The sequence below is a fragment of the Typopeltis vanoorti genome, chromosome 14, assembly GCF_054136105.1.
Source record: "Typopeltis vanoorti isolate ZY-2024b chromosome 14, IOZ_Tvanoo_1.0, whole genome shotgun sequence".
NCBI classification, from domain to species: domain Eukaryota; kingdom Metazoa; phylum Arthropoda; class Arachnida; order Uropygi; family Thelyphonidae; genus Typopeltis; species Typopeltis vanoorti.
Genome location: NC_143562.1, coordinates 35,968,262 through 35,987,486, shown reverse-complemented (window position 1 = coordinate 35,987,486; position 19,225 = coordinate 35,968,262). Strand labels below are relative to the sequence as shown.

Below are 19,225 nucleotides of genomic sequence, written 5' to 3'. Positions count from 1 at the left end.
TGCTTACACTTGGATGAAGGATTAAACTAAATTTATTATAGTCTAACCAAGTGGGAAAAAACTTCCAACATCTTTCTCTAAATCAGAGTAATTTAATAATAAGGTGAGACACTTTTTGGAAACTCGTATAGGTAAATATGACTTCTCCATTGCTTCCACCTTGGTATCAGTACCTCTGGGTAGTGGCCCTTCCCTTAATGCATAGTATTATACATGTCTGCAAGGAGATGTGCTTTGCATTGTGGGAGATACTAAGACAAGGAGTGATGAGAGCTTGGTCTACCTATACCACGAGTTGCCTCAGTCCTGAAGATAGTTCAGGCGCAAACTTTGTTTGCTTACATTTGGATAAAGGATTAAACTAAATTTATTATGAAATAAAAACTGATATTTTTAAAATTCATTTTATTTCTTACTGTTAACCTGCACATTTAACAAGAAGAAATAAAAAATTATTTTTGAGCATTAGTAATACAGCATTATAGCTTGCTACTGACACACACACACAACACACAAATAAATAAATATATGATTAAGTAAATAATGAAATAATTAAGTGAATAAATTTTCATTTCCTTTCAGAGATGAAAAGAAAGCTGCCATTAATAAAAGTAAACCACAAGACATTGACCTATATCTTCCAGGCTGGGGACACTGGGCAGGAGAAGGAATTAGTGCATACAGCAAGCGAAAAAGAAAGAGGTACCATTATATTTCAGAATCATTTAATTATAGTGTGGTGAACTTGATATATGCTGCTGTGTGTTTTAGCTATAGAAAGTAATTAGTACTAAAAAAACTTTTAAATTGATAATCAGTACAAGCCTAATATGTATAGCAATTTTATGATAAGAAAGCAGTGGAAAAACATTCTAGAGGGAAAAAAGTTAGAAATGGAGTAAAAAGGCACCACAAATAAAATCAAAGTTGACTGAAGTAATGTTAAAATTGAAGGTGATGATATAATAACTCACATTAAGATTACTTTGAAACCTTATTATATAAGGTTACTAGCAATAAAATTATAGTAATTATCCAGGAAGAATGCTATCCTGAATTTCTTTTAGTACTTGAGATTTAAAAAAAAAAAAAAAAATGTGGGGGATCATTAGAAACCTGAAATGTTTAAATAAACGTTTGGTAGTAGCTATACTACATAATTCTTTCTTTTAATGTTGCACGGTGATCAGAATTCATTTTAGAAATTATGGACTTTACAACCATGTTATAAATAACTATTTTAATTTCCCAACATTTCAACCTTCATATTAAGCTCATCATCTGGAGTATATACAAGGACAAGCTGAGTTACGTTTCACACAGTAAGCTAAAGAAACAATGATTTGATCGCTGGTTATTCTACTTTCTACTGGCATGACCTCTAGTGAGGAAAAAAAATACAGGTAAAATTTAAAATTAATTATTTAGAAACTACATCAAAGCTAAATTCTATTTAAGATAACATGAGAGAAACATTCTTTCAGAAACATATAGATAGTTTTCTTACAGTAACAATGATGTCCTATTTTTAACATGACAGTTGTCATATTAGATTTAGGATTCAGGGTTATCTACAGTCCTGTTTATAGTTAACTCTTAGGGAGAAAGGTTCTCTGGGTAGAATATGTGCCTTCCATATGCTTGGGATTTTTAGATCATCATTATTGTTCAGATTGGGGTGGTTGATAAGAATCTCACAGGCTTCCTTAAATTTGTGTTCATACCATGTTTTGGTGTGATGTAAACAACTGGTGCTTTTTTGGTCAATTCTATGTAAAGTGTTCAGGGCATGATCAGAAAGGCCAGCTTCACCATAGTTATTATATTTAATGTGTCGTTTATGTTCCTTTTGTCTGATAGGAAATGTGCATCCTGTTTCCCCTATAGTTGGTAGATTACAGGTGCAATAAATACTGTATACTCCAGGGTGGGCCAGCAGAAGAAGTGGGTGTTTGGATGAGTTGAGTAAGCTTTTTAATTTTACAGGAAGTTTAAAGGTGGCTTTGAGGTTGTATTTCTGTAGTAGTATTCTGTTTATTTTATCTGATGTCTTTTTAATGTAAGGAATGGTTAAAGTTTTAATGTAGTCTGGTTAATCTTTTTTTGTTGTTGTTGTCTTGTAGAGAATTTTGTTAACAGTGTTTTGGCTGTAACCATTTTTTAGAAAAGTACTGCTGATAACTTTAAATTCATCTTTCAGCGCTTGTTCATTGGAGCAGATCTTCACAGCCCTGTTTTTTAGAGTATTAATGACACCTAGTTTTTGTGTTGGGTGGTGTTAGAAGTTTGTGTATATATTGGCCAGTATGTGTCGGTTTCCAGTAAGCAGTGTAGGAAAGACTGCCAGAAGGAAGATGTTTGACAACTGTATCTAGAAACAGAGGTGTGTTCTGTTTTTTTTTTTTTTTTCAATCTGAATTGTCAACTGTTTGTGTTGTTTGTTAAGGTGGCTAAGGAAAGTGTCTAGTGTCAACATATCTAAGCCAGACTTTGGGTTTAAAGGAGAGGAATCTACAGCATTTTGCTCAAAATGTTCCATATAAAAGTTAGCAATAGTGGTTATGGGGGGGGGGGGGATAATGGCGAGCCCATGGCTGTGCCTTCTTTTTGTAGGTAGGAAGTGTTTTGCCATACAAAATAACCAGAACATAATACATGCACAAAGAGTGCTTGATATCTGGAGGGAATTTGTTCTGTAAAAGAAGGATTGTGTCATTGATTAGGACATTCGTAAAGAGGGCAGAGACGTCAAAACTGACTAATAAATCATCTTTTTCTAATGTAATGTCTTTGATTATGTTTATGAGTGTTGTGTGTTTCTGATCTAGGAGGGGGGGGGGGGGGGATGACTACCAGCTCCTTGAGTGTTGCCTCTAATTTCTTGGCTAGGTGACAATTTGGGCTGTCTATACCTTCGACTATTGGCCAGAGTGGTGTGTTTTGTTTGTGTATCTTTGGTAGACCATAAATTCTCGGGGAACGAGTGAAGTGTGGAAGTAAATTTTTTGACTATCTTCGGGCCATGTAGTAATTGATTTAAGTAGTTTCTCTGTTTTCTTTTTTATTCTATTGGTTGGGTCATAGTTAACAAGTTGGTATGTACTATTGTCCGAGACAAGTAGATTCATTTTTTCTAAATATGTGGTTCGGTTTAGAATAACGGTGGTATCAGCTCTAGTTATTACAATGTTCGGATTTGATTTTAATGATTTCACCGCTGTTAATTCATGTTTCATTAAGTTGCTTGTTATTGTTTTCTTGTAATTTATATTTAAAATGTTTGTGGTTTCTAAACAAATTTTATCTGCTATGGCATTTGGGATGAATCTTAAGCCTCTTTCAGTATTACAAATAAAATCCGGTTTGTTCATTGAACTGGGTGCTATGGCAAAATTTAGACCTTTGCTGAGTAGCGAGAGTTCATCTTTGTTTAAGACGTGGTTGGATAGGTTGACTAAGTTACTGTTACCTGCAGGCGATTGGTGGCTCTTGTTGTTTCTTGCTTCTGGTTGTTTGTTAATGTTCACTGTGGAGAAATTCGAATAAGTTACTTGAATGTTAACAAACAACCAGAAGTAAGAAACAACACGAACCACCAATTGGGTGCAGGTAACAGTAATGTAGTTAACCTATCCAATCATGCCTTAAACAAAGATGAACTCTCAAATACACTTGCCACATGTCTTCCTTCTGACAGTCTTTCCTTCACTGTTTACCGGAAACCGACACATACTGGCCAATATATACACATAAACTCCTACCAACACCCAACACAAAAACTAGGTGTCATTAATACTCTAAAAAAACAGGGCTTTGAAGATCTGCTCCAATGAACATGCACTGAAAGACGAATTTAAAGTTATCAGCAGTACTTTTCTAAAAAATGATTACAGCCAAAACACTGTTAACAAAATTTTCTACAAGACAACAACAAAAAAAAAGATAAACCAGACAACAATAAAACTATAGCCATTCCTTACATTAAAGGGACATCAGATAAAATAAACAGAATACTATAGAAATACAACCTCAAAGCCACCTTTTAAACCTCCTGCAATATTAAAAAGCTTACTCAACTCATCCAAACACCCACTCCCTCTGCTGGCCCACCCTGGAGTATACTGTATTTATTGCACCTGTAATCTACCAACTATAGGGGAAACAGGATGCACAATTCCTATCAGACAAAAGGAACATAAACGACGCATTAAATATAATAACTATGGTGAAGCTGGCCTTTCTGATCATGCCCTGAACACTTTACATAGAATTGACCGAAAAAGCACCAGTTGTTTACATAACACCAAAACATGGTATGAACACAAATTTAAGGAAGCCTGTGAGATTCTTATCAACCACCCCAATCTGAACAATAATGATGATCTAAAAATCCCAAGCATATGGAAGGCACATATTCTACCCAGAGAACCTTTCTCCCTAAGAGTTAACTATAAACAGGACTGTAGATAACCCTGAATCCTAAATCTAATATAACAACTGTCGTTAAAAATAGGACATCATTGTTACTGTAAGAAAACTATATGTTTCTGAAAGAATATTTCTCTCATGTTATCTTAAATAGAATTTAGTTTTGATGTGGTTTCTAAATAATTAATTTTTAATTTTATATGTGTGTGTGTATATATATATATATATATATATTTTTTTTTTTTTTCACTAGTGGTCATGCTAATAGAATAACCAGTGATCAAATCATTGTTTCTTTAGCTTACTGTGTGAAATGTAATAACTCAGCTTGTCCTTGTATATACTCTAGATGATGACCTTAATATGAAGGTTGAAAAGTCGGGAAATTAAAATATAGTTATTTATAACACGGTCGTAAAGTCCATAATTTCTAAAATGAATACTATATAATTCAGAACTTTGAAGGTCAAATCTAGATGAGCGAGATACTTTTCATTGCATCACTCAGAAAAAAAACAATAAATTAGAGTGAATGTGAGAACTGTAGAGGAATTTCTCTACAAAGTTTCCCAGGCAAAATGATGGAAAAGACCAGAATTTTTTTTTTAGAAAAAAGCTGTATGCAACTCTCTTGCAACATTTTTGCACATTCTTTGTCTCAGACTATTGACTGACATTGTAATTATTTAGAGATTATACCATGGATGCAGACATATATCATGCAGTGTTTAAGAAGTGGCAGTCCATGGAGCTACATGACACATTAGTGGTTATTGTCAACATTCTGGTGGAATATGCTTTTTCATCATGCACAAAATGGGCCAAATTTGCAAATGAAGCAAACATTTTCAATGCATCTATTTTTTTTTTTAAATACTGATTGAAATTTTGAAGAAGTAAAAAGTTTCTGCCAAGTGGATCCCATGCCAGCTGACAGAAGATCAGCCATCCGCTTACAAGATGAACTGTGATGCAGATTTCACAATGATGCAGAAGAACTGCTGCATCATTGTGAAACTTGGATATGAGATTTTCAACCAGAAACTGAAAAATCAATCCTCAGAGCAGAAACATGCAACCTCTCCTCATCCCAAAAAAAACAACATCAGCAATTGAAGCTAATTATGATAATGACTGAATAAAGTAATAGAGTACCTGCAATGTTGACTGTAACAGCAGCATACCATACTACAGGAATTTTCTGCAAGACAGTTTGTGCCTGAAAATTCACTGCAAGACCTGACATGTTTGTGACTGCAACCTCATTTTGCATCACAATCCAAGGACAATGTTTTATGTGAAGTATGTGATGCTTTATGGAAAAGTACAGGTGGCAAGTGCTTCCTCAACTCCTACAGTCTTGACGTGAGTATCATCCAGACTTTGATCAAAGACTTTTACATAGAAGTGCAGGTAATGCAGACGTCAAAGTTGAAAGCAGCAATTCATGGAAAATGCTTTGCTGTCATTAATGAGGTTACTAATGAAGTGACTCAACTTATCAAATGCAGTCTGTGAGTCAGATAACTACAAAATTAATTTAGCAAAGTCTGCATAACCTGCATTGCTTATGTAAATTTAAAAGCCCTTGATGCAGTAATGAAGGGATTTGACTTTGCCATTGTTTATGTAGGCAAAGTAATTATCGACAAAACTGGTTTGTTGACCGAAATACAATACCTACCCAAGCTTCAGCAGCATAGATAGGGTACAATGGAGATTATATTGAAGTTAACAAATACATATATACATACAACAAAACTATAGCATCATTAAAAGAAACACACGTATAAACCACAGTGAAAATTATTTAATTGTAAATATTTCATCCTAAGTATCTTAGGACATCATCAGTACAGTATTTAAACAAAAATTAGGAATAACATACAGTTAGGGCGCATGATTACAATAGAATCTCATGAAAACGTGCATATAACGTGCTAAAGTAGTACAACAAAAAAAAAAAAAACGTTAATTATTTAACACAGTTTTGTATGATAATTTCCCATACTTTAGGAATAGTAAGAACGTCATTGCGGTTTAGGTTTGGTCTGTGTAGTAGGGCTTCAGAACTTTCTTTGTATAAACGTTCATGTTTAAATAAAGATTATATAAAAGTTTAGCCTTTTCCCAATGGATCCTATGGTTTGGATTTTCAATTCCGTGTTGAGAGAGGCCAGATTTCTGCGGTTTAAGAAGACGAATGTGGTCTTGATGTTCCGAGATGCGTTTCTGAACAGACCTACCTGTCTGTCCAAAGTAAGATAATTTGCATGAGCATGGAATCTCATAAACACCAGGTAACATCAAGGGTGAGAGTTTGTCCTTAGGAGAAGGTAACAAGTTGTAAATTTGGTTGATAGGTTTGTAAGTAGTGGCAAAATTGTATTTCTTCATAATTTTAGAAAGACGTTCTGAGATGCCTTTAACGTAAGGTATGGGAATCCTATGCACTTCTTCATGTCTGGTTTGATGTATGCAGAAGTGACTGATGATTTTTTGAGTTGTTTTGGGATTATATCCATTTAGGATGGCTGTATTTTTGATAACTTCTAATTCCTGGTTTAAAGATTCTTCAGAGGAGCAGAATTTGTGTGCCCTGGAAACTAGTGATTTAATAATGCCAGATTTCTGAGATGGATGATGAGCAGAAAAAGTCTCCACAGGGTATCTCTTTTTTGGATTTACACATCAAAAGAAAAGAAGACGGTTCCATCGCCACTTCCGTCTTTCGCAAGCCTACATTCTCAGGTCGCTACATTCATAATTCTTCTGCTCATCATCCATCTCAGAAATCTGGCATTATTAAATCACTAGTTTCCAGAGCACACAATTATAACTGTGATTGGCACATAGCACTAAACTGTATAATTAGGAAAACAATTTAAATTGCTACTGACAACAGAAATAATGTCCTTACATTATTTCTGTTGGGTCAAATAACCACAAAATTAATTTAGAGACGTCTGCATTACCTGCACTTCCTATGTAAAAGTCTTTGATGTGGTAATGAAGAAATTTAATAATTACTTTGCCATTGCTTACATGGACAAAGTAATTATTAAATTCCTTCATTACAGCACAGGAGAAGGAGGCACCTGCTGATGTTTTAAGACCATTGTAATTAAATGATAAAAACCAATGGTATGTTGTCTCTGCCACTACTACATATTGAACTCACTAATGCTGCATAAATGTATGTCAAGGTTAATTAAACTGCTAAGTTTATTTTTAATAAGTCACTAAGCTCCTTACAAATTTCCAGCCTTGCAGTTATTGCAATTATTATACCAGTTCATAAGGGTTCTTCATCATTTAAAAAAAAAAAAAAAAACATGTAATGCCTTTTATTCCTTATAGGGAGGTAGATGAGAGCATTTTAGCCCTATCTAACTTTTGGAGATTGAGTGGGCAGATCAAATCTCCACTGTTAGCCAATCAGAGATAGCTGGTCCAAGGACTATCACTAATTTTAAGTGGTATCTAGTGAAGAGATGGCTAACAAGTGCCACCATCTTGTGGTGTCTAAGACAATATTTATGATGTCTGAAATAGTGTGAGTTCTACCATCGATTTTCTTGAGTTTATAGGATGACAAACCTGAGTTTCTGAGGGTAAAAACCCGTTTGCCCATGCCAGAAATTGACTAGCTCAGAAACTGCTTATAGCAAGGATTAGAAAAAGTTCCTCTAGTTGTTGACTAGGATCAAACCTATGTCATTCTTTTGGGCAGCCTTGTTCTGAGAAGTGCAAATACCACTTCTGCTGAGCTACACAGTTCTTCATCATTCAAAAGGAAAATCATAGGCTAATATAGTAATGGAGAAGTTAATTAGGATGTGTATCCAGAACATATTAATAGGGATCACATATTCAACTGAGCAGAACATTGTTTTGTTAAAAGGCCAGTCAGTTTTGATAGACTTGTTAAATTTTTATGATGAGCTAGTAAGGGAAGTGGATTTATTTAAATTTTAGCAAAGTCTAAAATCGAAATAAATCACATAATTTCCATTACTATAAGTCAAGGGAATGGGAGTCAAGTATCTAAGTTTGGTTTTAGGATCCTCATTATTTAATATATTCATAGTATTTATGTGTGTTATTATGATAGAGGCTGCATATTTTTTTATTTTTTTTATTTTTTTTAATGTTTGCCCTACAAAAGGCAATAATTAACCTATTGTGCTTTGGGTAACTGTTGATCTGTTGACGGTTAATAGTCTGGCATTTCTGCTATATAAACATACTTTTTCAGGCCAGGTGATCTCTTACTTGCAATAGAAATTGTCTCCTTTCAAATTACTTGCAAAATGACATAGTTGTATGCAAACCCACAGCCTCTTGAATGAGTTGGCCAGCAAATAGTATGTGTTTCCGGCAACTTCTGCATGTGCATTTAGTCTGAGTATTTTATAAATATAAGTTGCACCATTACACATATTAAAAAAAAAAAAATCCAAGTGCTGTGTTCCAAATGTAGAAGTGATCACAAAATAATAAATGCATTGCATAACTGGTGCATAAAATTACCTTTTAATCATTTGTGAAGATTTTGTAGTAGAATTTTTATTGGCTAGTATAAATAGAGCTATTCATTATATCAGAAATTGCACTAGAATTTTTTTTTCATCATCAAATTCCTGCCATGTACCTTCAAGGGGTGTACAGGATATGATAGTACTACATGAAAAACTTACATCATTACTAACTTCCTATACACAATTTTCCTCCAAATCAGTCTGTTACTTGTCAAGACTCCAACATTACCAGATCTTATATTTCTGTCGTCTAAGGCACTTTGTACCGTATCAATCCACCTATATCTTGGTCTTCCTCTGGGTCATTTTCCTGCCAACTTGGCAGAGAACACTTGTTTTGCTAATCTTTCCTCGTCCATTCTGTTTAAGTGACCATACCACCTGAGATTAGCTCTGCTAACGCATTCCTGGATGTTGACAATGTCAAGTTCTTTCCTAATATCCTCATTTTTAATATGATATTGCCATTGATGCCATCTGTTCACGCCGCTAATCTTTCTCAGGACTCTCATATCTGTGGTCTCTAGTCTTTGGTCAAGTGTTTTACTTCTGACCCAGCTCTCAGATCCATAAGTTAAAATTGGTTTGAACACTGTCTTGTATACAGCTAATTTAGTGTTCCGACTAATTTCTCTCTTATTCAATTGACTTCCTACCATATCAGCTTTGTTGATTCTGTTGTCTATTTCCATATTTAATTTACCATCTTCACTAAAAATTGTGCCTGAAAAGTAGCTGAAATGTTTTACTTGTTCCACAGGTTCTCCATTCACAACACAGTTGACATTTTCAATGATTCTTCCTATTTTCATTGTCTTTGTCTTTTTATTGCTAACCTTCATACCATATCTATTACGACAGTTATTCAATTTAGTCAGAGAATCTTACAGACTTGTAGCAGATTTATTTAGAAGTATAACATCGTCCACATAAAGCAAAGAGCTGACATTAACATCTCCAATTTTGATATCATGTTTAATACCACTTTCTTTCATAATGTGATCCATATAGATAATGAATAACAGAGGGAATAATGTACAATCTTGTCTCACAACAGATTTAACATTAAACCATCTTCCTGTACTTCCTTCAATTCTAACTGCTGATTTACAACTCAAATAAAGACTAAGTATTGCTTGATATAATGCCCATTGACACCATATAACTGTAGCATATTGAATAGCTTCTCTCTTGGCACCTTGTCATATGCCATTTCCAAATTGACAAAACTTAAATACAGATCTTTGTTATATTCCCATGATTTCTCCACTATTTGTCATAAAGTGAAGATCTGATCCTGACAGCCTCTATTTGACCTGAATCCAGCTTGTTCTTCACCAAGCTTTTCTTCCACAATTCTTCTCAACCATTTCTCAAGTATACTTGCATATATCTTACCAAGAACACTCAATAGGGATATACCCCTGTAATTCTCACATTCAGTTTTATTTCCCTTTTTATATATAGGGAAATATTACGAGACTCTACTCCAGTCATTGGGAATTCGTCCCTCTGTCCTGGCATTAGGAACTATGCAGTGCACCACTGTAAGACTTTTATACCACCATACTTCAGCATTTCTGGCCGAATATCATCTACTTCTGCTGCCTTTCCACATTTCAAGCCTTTGATGGCTTTTTCTACTTCAAGTATGGATATGTATTCCTGACTCTATGCCTGTTGTGTGTTTTTTATCACTGCTTGTTTCATTTAGCAATTTTTCAAAGTAATTTCTCCATACTTCAAGGATATCTTTTTCTCCTGTTTTCGTGTCGCCTTTATCATCTCTAACTCATTTTACAGTACTCTTTCCTCCATTCCTAAGCTTCTTCAACAACCTCCAGAATATCTTACCACCTTCTTGATATTTATTTTCTATGTTCTTGCCAAAGTCCTTCCATGACTTTTGTTTAGCTAATTTTACACACTGTTTCGCTTTCTTACATTTGTCTCTGTATTCTGTAAGAGTAAAAGCTGACTTATTTGCCAGGAACGTTTGATATGCTTTCTTCTTTTCCTTCACTGCCTCTTTAACTTCCTGTGTCCACCATGGAGTTCTAATTTTTCTATCCTTGCAGACAACTTCAACACATGCCTCTCTAACTGAATCAATCAGGGTTTTCTTCAAGGCTTGCCACTGAATCTGCAAGGTTTGGTTCCTGTTCTCAAACTCTTTCATTTTTCCTTCAATAATCTTTGTGTATTTTAGTCTACAGTTCACATCTGAGAGCTGCTCAACTTTTATTCGCTTTAAAACTTTCTTACATGTCATTCTTTTCAATATGAAATTCAGTTTTATCCTGTTCAGGACTAAATAGTGATCACTTCCAATTTCAAATCCTCTGTACACTCTGGTGTCCTGCACCAGGGAGAAAATATCACTATCAACAATAACATAGTCAATGAGACTTTTCTTATTCCTTGCCTCTTCTCTCCATGTGAATTTGTGCACATTTTTATGTTTGGAGATGGTGTTATTAATAACCAGTCCATGTCCTGAGCAGAAATCCAACAGGTATTTGCGATTATTATTAGCTTTGCTCTTTTCTCCAAATTTTCCCAAAACATTTTTGTATGTCTGACAATCATTTCCTACTCTGCTATTTAGATTCCCAACAAGGACCAACTTTTCCTTTTTCATTGTGTCAGTTGCTTTTTCTAAAGCATCAAAAAATTCCTCCACTTCTACCTTAGTAGAACCTTCTGTGGGACCATAGGCACAAATAAGTCTCATTGTCCAGTTCCCCATTCTGATATTTGCCCACATCACTCTACTTGAGACTGCTTGCCATTCAAGAAGATTAGCCTCGTATTTAGTGTTGAATTCTATGGCTACTCCTTCTTTTCCTTGATTGTCATTGCCTGATTATAACGTTTTGAATTTATTGCTCAGAAAGATCTCACCAGTTTTTGTCTTTTTTGTTTCAGTCACCCCTATTATTTCGATCTGGTACTTATCTAATTACTCTGCTAGCTCCATTTCTTTGCCATTGAGGCTTCTTATGTTGTTAGTACTGGTCTTTAACTCTGGTTATGTTGAGTTGTGGTGTGTTTTCAGATTTGTTCCAGTAGCTGACTTTTCGCTGTTCGCCCTGGTTCCCTGGCAAAAATAACAGGACCTTGTTTAACCGGGCGACGCCCCAGCCAGCATGAAATTTTGTCATATTCTTTCTATAATGTGCTGTACCTCTATTTTTAAGGATGGTAGTGAGACCAACCTGATCAGCAAAACATCAAAGATTTGTGTGTAAACAAAATGAGTCAATAAAAGCAGTTTAAAATTGTAGAAGCATTCTTTTAAGGAATGCATATAAATTGTTAAGCATTGTTCAAAAAAAATGAGGTTTTTTTCACTATTTTAAGATTTTTAATTGACTTACTACATTTAAGAAGATATTGAATTTGTATAGCATAAAATCATAATTATTCTTATTAAATTATTATTAATTATTTTTTATGAAAATGTTCATAATATTTGATGAACTATTTCATCTAAATTATTCAAGAAAGTTTGTAGTAGTTTAGAAAATGTCAGCAAATGCTCATAAAAGTAATCCATTAGAATTTTTAAATGAAGAGGTTTCTGAATTTCTTTTTTGTAGATTTTTAATAAAAGCTCCACCTGCACCACCACGCAGAGATCGTACAATGGGTCATGTAATAATAAACGAGAAGAATAACCCTTTAGCATCTCTTCAAGTGAGGATCTTATTTTATTTAGATTGTTATTTTTGGTTGTATATATTATTCATTTTTGTGTATGGGTTTAATTCTATGTTTATGATTTTCTATTTATTTGATTCCTCTTTATTTTCTGTCAGTTGATAATGTTCTTTCTTATTTTAAAACATACTTATAGTTGAAAGAATAACAGGAAAAATATTTATCTGTTGTTCCTCTTTACAATTTTTATTAAACAAGTAAATAATGTATCTATGAGGAGGGGGAGCTCCTAGAACAAAAATGATATTAAAGCAACTGATAAAATCTCAAGAAAGAACATATCTTAAACCTTTTAACCACCATTTTTCATCAAAATGTAATAATTTGTTCTTTTTCTTTTAGGATATATAAGATGACATGCCAGAGGTTTCGATGAAATTTGAAGACACAGATGTGGAGGTCATTATTAAGTTTTTCGTGCCTCAAGAAAAGTCCACAACTGAGACTCACCAAACTTTGTGTGAGACTTTAGAGGATTGTGCTCCAGCACATTCAACAGTTGTCAGATGGGTGGCCAAGTTTAAAACTGGGCATCCTGAGACAACAGGTGTCCCCATGTCAGGAAGTCCTTCACAGCGATCACACCTGAAAACATGCAGGAAATGCAGTGCATGCCATGATCCTTCATGGTAGACAATACCAGCCAAAAAAATTGCAAAGACTCTGGGGAACGAGTTGAGATCATTATCCACCAACATCTGGACATGCAGAAGCTCTCAGCGAAGTCGGTCTCCAAATGTTTGAATTCCAACCAAAAGGAAGAATGTGTGCTGTCATCTCAAGGGATTTTGGGTCATTTTGAGAAATCGGGTGCAAATTTTTTGGCTCATATTGTGACTGTTGATAAAACATGGCTTCATCACTATGATCCAGTGACCAAACAACAGTCAATGGAGTGGAAACACAAAGGTTCTTCACAGCCAAAGAAGTTCCAAACCAAAGTCAGCAGGAAATATTCTTGCCATTGTCTTTTGGGATATGGATGGTGTAATTCCTTACACAGTACCTCAAAGAAGGTGAAGCTGTTACAGCAGCAGTTTATTCAACAGCTCTGAAGGAATTGAAGAAAGTACTGAAGGAAAAAACACTGCAGGAAACTGAGCTGAGGCATGTTGCTTTTGCAGAACAATGCACCTGCTTACATTGCTCATGAAACCCAACAGACAATACACAACTTGGGCTTTCAGTGTCTCTGCCTCACCCACCCTTTTCACCAGAATAAGGTGGGTAAGGCAGAGACACTGAAAGGTGAGGACTGGTTTGTGCAACAAGGGAAAGACTTTTTTCTCAGAGAATTGCAAAGGATGCAGCATTGTAACAAGTGTATCACACTTTGTGGGGAATACGTAGAAGTAAGTTGCATGGTTCTACCTCAATTCCTTCATGGGGATTATCATAACTTTTCAGCACACCCTTGTATGATTTCCTCTTACCCCTTATTGACATCATTAATTGCACTCTTTTTTTAGTAACAGTCTCTCCACTTGATTCATACTAGATCCATTTAAATGCAATCCATCGTTTTTATGCAATTCCACTCATCTCTTGAACATGTTCCATACATCAATCTGCATCTCTTTATCCTCACACAGCTGTGTTAGAATGCCATTCATAATTTTTGTTCAAAATCTCAACTCTTCATTGTACTATACATACCATTATCTTTCACTCTCTTTAATCTTATGATATTCATCCTCGCATTCTTCCTGTGCCTAACCAAATATTCCCACAACCACCACTAACTCCCTTGCATGTCTACAATCATATCCAAAGCATGAATCACTTTGTTTATTACTCCCTTCCCTTTTGGAAAATTGACTGCTGTATAAATTTTGCCAAGTTCAGAAGAGTCTTAAGGTCATGCCATTTTTTGAGAAAAATAGGAGAATCTTATTCAAATCAAATATTAACATTTTTTTTATCTCATCTCATCCACCACACATTTGATAATGGAATCACCGTATACTATCTTTCATTTTGTTCTTTTGCACCCTTTGGTTCATATCTACCAAACATCTAATCTCATTTTCATATGCCTTATCTTAATCATCTTATTCTCCAAGTCTTGTATTCTAGCAGTTGTATTCTCTTTTGTATTTGCAGTCATACCTGCATGTTTCAGCAATACCTCTGGCATAAGGTTTAACAAATTAACACATGGAAAAGAGTGAATAATAAATTTTAATAGTGAAATATGTCAACCCAAAAATTACACGTCATCATCTATGACATCAGGCAATTTGAATACAAAATAGAATGCAAACAAATGAATTATTTAAAATGGTAAGAGTTGCGTGTTGTTATACATAGAACAGCAAAAATGAATAACAGATGAAAAGTATTATTTAAAAAAAAATATATTAATATTTGATTGGAATAAGATTCTCCTATTTTTCTCAAAAATGCCATGATCTCAAGATTGTTCTGAACTTGGCAAAATTTAAGGAAACCATCAGATCTCCTGACATTCATACATACATGAATGTCAGTCTGTCACATGTCCATAATCAGCTTTGAGTTGCAAAGCATGATCTTGCAATTTGTTGCACTGCTGATCTTCAAAATAATATTACCTTAATTGAATTTTCTCTGCTATCACATATAGTTTTAACTGTTACCAAGCACCCTCTCCTCTCATCATTTCACAAACACAAGCAATGTTTAGATCACAAATTCAGTTCTTGTTACTAAGCAAAGTCCTCCTCCTGCTGTATCAGATAATTGGATAGTAAACATCTCGGGATGCTCTTTAACTGAAAAGGAAATTCTTGTTCTGTCAAAAGGACATGAATTTGCTATAGTTATGAATGAAAATACCTTACTTAGCTTTCCTCCATAACATTGAATATGTTATGGATAAATAATGTTATAAAGTGAGGATGCCGGCAAACTTCATCTAGAAGTCTCCTTTATACTACTGAAAGGGAAACGAAGGGGAAACCTACAGACCTCAAAGAATAAAAAGGGAAAATATCTCTTGCTATATGACATCTATTTACCAGGAACTTGACCACAGTCTCACCAACAGTGTACTAAGAAAACTAAATTTACTACTAGATGGAGGTACTGTAGACAAACTTAAAATTTATTTTGCTGGAATCCCCATGTTTCTATAGTCCTGAGATCCACAAGGAAGGCATTCCTTCTTGTCCAATTGTGGATTGTATAGATTCTCTTACATATCACATAACTAAGTTTGTAGCTCTGTTATTCAAGTCAAATTGGTAACTAAATTTCTTTCATAAAAATTTTTTCCAATTTCCTGGATAAAGTTAGAAATCCATTCTTTAAACCTACTGACTTAATGATCTGATTCATTATTGAATTTAATAACAGGAATAGGAATTCAATAATGAATTCCTATTTACTAACATGTCCCTGGAAGATTGCCTTCATATGCTCTCACAAGTCTTTCTACCATATATAGCCAAATTATCCGACTTTGTCATCCACTGTGGTTATTTTATTTATCAGAACAGAATTCACAGACAACTTGAACAGACTGCTATATGGAATCTACCGTCTTTCCTGCTCTTGCCAACTTTTAACTTGGACATCGAGGAGAAATTCTTTTCTCATCCATACAATGTCTACTCCTCACCTTTTCATGGGGAAGTCCTCATAAAAAGGTGAAGTATCTAGGTAGATACCTCACCTTGCTGTCTAGACAGATACTCTGTTAGGTATCTGTCTAGATAACAAAAACAAGGATGGGCTGGAAATTTGGGCTTTAGCAGACCTACTTATGTTCTGATCGGCTTCAACCATAATGCAAAATGATGGTACAACATAACAGAATTTCATGCCAGCTGGGGCACCTCACTATTAAACAAGGCTCCCCATTGTTTTCGTCAGAGAACCAAACTGAACAGCGAAATGTCAGCTACAACCTCCCAATTCAGTATAAGCAGAGTTCAAGATTGGCACCATCATTGTAAGCCTCAACGAAAAAGAAATGGAAATAGCAGAAGAATTGGATAAGTACTTGATCGACATAATAAGTGTTACTGAAACGAGGAAGGCAAAAACTTGGGTTAGATATTTCTAAATAAGATGTTATATTTAGGCAATAACAATAAGAGAAAAAGAATTATTTATTGTATTGAACACTAAATACAAAATGATGAATAGTCTTCTTGAATGGTATGCAATAACAAGTAGAGTAATATGTGCAAATATCAGAATGGAGAACTGGACAATGAGACTTATTTGTGCCTATATTCCCACAGAAGGTTTTACTAAGGAAGAAGTGGAGGAATTTTTTGAGACACTAGAAATGGCAGTTGACACAAGGAAAAAGGAAGAGTTGGTGCTTGTTTGGAGATCTGAATAGCAGGAGAGTACAGAAATGTTTTGGGAAAATTTGGAGAAAATTGCAGAGCTAATAATAATGGCAAGTACCTGCTGAGTTGCAGTTCAGGACATGCACTAGTTATTATTAACACTGTGTTCCAACATAAAAATGTGCATAAATTCATATGGAGAGAAGCAAGAAATAATTCTCATTGGCTATGTTATTGTTGAAAATAGTGATGTTTTCCCATTGGTTCAGGACACAAGATACAAAGAATTTGAAATTGAAAGTGATCATTTAGTTGTGAACAAAATAAAATTGAATTTCTTATTGAAAAGAAGAGTGTATAAGAAAGTTTTAATATAAATCAAAGTTGAGCAGCTTTTAGAGATGAACTTCAGACTCAAATATACAAGCATTATTCAAGAAAAAAAAATGAGTGAAAACAATAACCAAACCTTGGAGTCTCGGTGGCAAATGCTGAAGAAATAATTTGATTCAGCCAGAGAGACATGTGGTGAGGTTACCTGCAATGATAGAACAATCAAAACTCCATGGTGGACTCAGAAAGTTAGAGGCAATCAAGGAAAAGAAGAAAGCATTCTGAAAGTTCCCTGCAAATAAGTCAGCTTGTGCTCTTAGAGAATACAGAGAAAAATATAAGAAAGCAAAACACTGTGTAGAACTAGCTAAACAAAAGTTATGGGAAGGTGTTGATAAAAAAATAGAAAATAAATCTCAGGAAGGTGGCAAAATATTTTTGATGCTAGTGGAAAAGCTTAGAAATAGGGGAAAAGAATGCGCTGAAAGGAGTCGGAGGTCATGAATACATATCGGAAATAATTAGTTTGAAAGACTGTTAAGTGAAATAGCAGTGACAGCATGTTTGAAAACACTTAACAGAAATATATATCAAGACTTGAAGTAGAAAAAAGCTCTCAAAAACATGAAATTTGGAAAGCCAGCTGTAATAAATGATATTCAACCTGAAATGCTCAAATGTTATTGTTGTTGTTATTATTATTGTATGGGGATGAAAGAATCGTTGTGGGAGACCCAAATATCCGCACAATCTATCATACCTCTCCTTGAACACATTAACAAGTATGTTCATCATAACTGACACTGGCAACCCATTCCATTCATTCACCACACTCCAAGCAAAAAATCTAGTCCTCACATCCCCTACTAATCAGGCCTTGATTCAACTTCCAGGAATGACCTCTTCTGCATCCTCTAGCCAAGTTCTGGAACATTTACCCTGCATCAATCCTATAAAATCTTTGAAGTACCTTAAATGTTTCTATCATATCCCTTCTTTTTCTCCTTTCAACCAACATCTGCAATCCACACTCCATTAATCTATCCTCTTAGGGAACATTCCACAGGCCACTCATCATCTTGGTCACCCATCTCTGAATCCTCTCCATTACTTCCTCATCCTCAAGAAACCCAGGAGACCTGACCTGAGCACAGTAATTCAGATGTGGATGTATCAAGACCTTATAGAGATGAATAACAACTTCATTATCTCTACTTACAAGGGTGGTCTGAAAAGTTCTTGGCCTAACAATGAAAAAACGAATTTATAATTTCAAAATTATTTTTATTTTTCAACATAATCTCCTTTAAGACTAATACATTTATTCCAGTGATGCTCCAGTGCCATTATCCCATCCCTATAGTGATTCTCAGTAAGATCTGCAATCACCTCTTGATTCGAAGAAAAACGCTGACCAGCAAGGAAGAGTTTTAGTTTTGGGAAGAGATAGAAGTCAGAGGGAGCCAAATCTGGGGAATTTTTTTTTCTTCTGCAAACCGGGTCTTTTCTCACAAATTTTTTCATCTAGTCTGGTTAAAAGATCAGAATAATATTCCCTGGTTATTGTTTTACCATTTTCAAGATGATTAATAAACAAAATGCCTTTACTTACTTACTGTCCTCTTCCATCAGGGATGGGTTGAGTCTTCCATGTTTCCAACACCCTCCAGGAGTTTCGGTTTCTTGCGTGGCTGGTGAGCTGTCTATATGTTTGTAATCCAGAGTTGACCTTTATTGTTGTTGTTATCCATTTAGTTCTTGGTCTTCCTTTTTTCTTTTTTATTTTATTCTTGCATGCAGAGCAAGATTGGGTAGTCTTTTTTTGATGGCATTCTCTCGACATGTCCGTACCACTGAAGTTGTCTTCTTTTGATCTTTTCAATTAAAGAGTGTATATTTTAGGTCTTGTCTTACAGT

At 34.8% G+C, this 19,225-nt stretch overlaps 1 protein-coding gene across 4 annotated transcripts in view; it reads left to right on the top strand.

Moving 5' to 3' along the window:
* Nucleotides 1-19,225, top strand: part of LOC150099367 (U3 small nucleolar RNA-associated protein 14 homolog A) — a 247,894-nt gene that overhangs the window by 215,655 nt on the left and 13,014 nt on the right. For all 4 annotated transcript variants that reach the window (XM_090403927.1, XM_090403929.1, XM_090403926.1 and 1 more), the window contains exons 14-15: nucleotides 583-702; nucleotides 12,572-12,668. In XM_090403927.1, coding sequence (XP_090260053.1) covers nucleotides 583-702; nucleotides 12,572-12,668 — 217 coding nt within the window. The remainder of the gene's footprint in view (nucleotides 1-582; nucleotides 703-12,571; nucleotides 12,669-19,225) is intronic.